The sequence below is a fragment of the Zingiber officinale genome, chromosome 4A (genome assembly GCF_018446385.1).
Source record: "Zingiber officinale cultivar Zhangliang chromosome 4A, Zo_v1.1, whole genome shotgun sequence".
NCBI classification, from domain to species: Eukaryota; Viridiplantae; Streptophyta; class Magnoliopsida; order Zingiberales; family Zingiberaceae; genus Zingiber; species Zingiber officinale.
The window spans coordinates 13,113,243-13,115,260 of record NC_055992.1 but is presented as its reverse complement, the minus strand read 5'-3'; the positions used below and the strand labels follow the sequence as shown (position 1 = coordinate 13,115,260).

The window sequence follows — 2,018 nt, the reverse complement described above, 5'->3', positions numbered from 1 at the left end:
TAACCCCAACAGTTGGATACTTCATACTTCATACTTGCAATTTCACACAAGTATTAATTCATCAAAATATACAATACAGTAATGTCCATAACTCTCATTTCAGTGGATCCGTGTCCTCTTCCCCATCAATCCACAAGGGGATATGAGGAACCATGTGCAGCGGCACATGCCATGCATTTGCTGCTCGCAGTTAATAATTAATATTCCAGCGAACTGGAGGCCAAGTTTTGCCTTCTCCATGCACAGAGCTGAACATGAACATGGGAGAGGGAGACTGATGCAATCTGCGATAAGATCCACAGCACACCAATATAATTAATTTTGCACCGCACCCCACACGACATGCGTCTGCATCACACTGCATGGCCACCGCCATCGTCTCTGAGCTCGCATTCCTTAATTATTGCCACCACCACCCTCCTCCTCCTGATGGTATAAATCATAATCTGTTAGATCACATTCAGTGTGTGTTGCGGAAAATGGAGCGGAGTGCTGTATTTTCTCTGTTGATAATGGCTTTGATAGTGAGCTACGAGTTCGCCGGCGCCGACGGCTTCACGGCGTCAGGGTGGACGAAGGCAAGCGCGACGTTCTATGGCGGAAGTGATGCCTCCGGAACGATGGGTAAAAATTTAGTATTTAATTACTCGGAACAATCCTTGATTCTTATCTGAGCGAGTTGTAATTTACGTAGGCGGAGCTTGTGGGTACGGCAACCTGTACACGACGGGATACGGTACCCGGACGGCGGCGCTGAGCACAGCTCTGTTCGACGAAGGCACGTCGTGCGGGCAGTGCTATAAGATCATCTGCGACCACAAGGCGGAGCCGCGATGGTGCCTCTCCGGCGTCTCCATCACCGTCACTGCCACCAACTTCTGCCCGCCCAACTACGCCCTCCCCAACGACGACGGCGGCTGGTGCAACCCCCCAAGGCACCACTTCGACATGGCCCAGCCCGCCTGGGAGAAGATCGGCATCTACCGTGCCGGTATTGTCCCAGTGCTCTTCCAGAGGTAGTCATCGATCGATCAATTTCCATGCATTGATGATTCGGTTTCATTTCCTAACGAAACAATTGTGATCGAAGCAGAGTACCCTGCAAGAAACATGGAGGCGTCCGGTTCACCATCAACGGGCAAGACTACTTCGAGCTGGTGCTGGTCAGTAACGTCGCCGGCGCCGGGTCGGTCCAGTCCATTGCCGTGAAGGGATCCAAGACCGGGTGGCTGCCGATGTCCAGGAACTGGGGCGCAAACTGGCAGTCCAACGCCCACCTCAACGGCCAGTCTCTGTCCTTCAAGGTCACCGTTACCGACGGCCAGACTCTAGTCTTCGCCGACATCGTGCCGGCCAACTGGGCGTTCGGCCAGACCTTCTCCAGCCACTTGCAGTTTAACTGAAGAAGAAAAAGGAGAAGAAGCTGATATATCCATGAAAAATTCAACTTTTGGCTGAGGCATGCTAACTACTTTGCCAAAGTTGCCCGCCATTATCGATCTCCGTTTTGAATCAGAGCTGTAATTATTTAAGGATTAAGATTCAAGAATGTCTGTTACGAAAAAACCAAAAAATAAAATAAAAAATTGAATTTTTCATTGTCAGAACTCAGAACTCAGAATCTTTGTTTTAACTCTGATCTATCACAGCCTGATAAAAGGCTACCCTATTCTAAATAGGTTACAAAGCCAAGCCAAACATGAACCAGGATTCACGCATCCCTACTTGCTTAATTTAGTTACTAAATTATACTATACAATAAATAGAAGACGGGGGAAACTTTTTATATTAGATTTCTACCAATCATTAGTGACTCTCTTTGGTGAACATTGATCACACACTGTATCTAAAGGTAGCATCTTCATAAAAGGCTACCCTATTCTAAATAGATTAGAAAGCCAAGGCAAACATGAACCAGGATTCACGCATCCCTGCTTGCTTAATTTAGTTACTTAATTACACTACAATAAATAGAAGACAGGGAAAACTTTTTATATTAGATTTCTACCCATCATTAG

The 2,018-nt window shown here is 47.0% G+C and overlaps 1 protein-coding gene across 1 annotated transcript; it reads left to right on the top strand.

The window, feature by feature from the left end:
• Positions 1-452: 452 nt before the first annotated feature.
• Positions 453-1,559, top strand: LOC121973147 (expansin-A1-like). The gene is made up of 3 exons (XM_042524733.1): positions 453-624; positions 695-1,016; positions 1,094-1,559. Exons 1-3 carry the CDS (start codon positions 480-482, stop codon positions 1,401-1,403), a joined length of 777 nt encoding a protein of 258 aa, XP_042380667.1. The 5' UTR covers positions 453-479; the 3' UTR covers positions 1,404-1,559.
• Positions 1,560-2,018: the final 459 nt, after the last annotated feature.

Bases quoted from the DNA above. Each gene is read 5' to 3' on its own strand.
- LOC121973147 (XM_042524733.1), top strand. From the start codon at position 480: ATGGAGCGGAGTGCTGTATTTTCTCTGTTGATAATGGCTTTGATAGTG. The intron at 625-694 runs GTAAAAATTTAG...TAATTTACGTAG, and splicing joins TGATGCCTCCGGAACGATGG to GCGGAGCTTGTGGGTACGGC. The intron at 1,017-1,093 runs GTAGTCATCGAT...TGATCGAAGCAG, and splicing joins GTCCCAGTGCTCTTCCAGAG to AGTACCCTGCAAGAAACATG.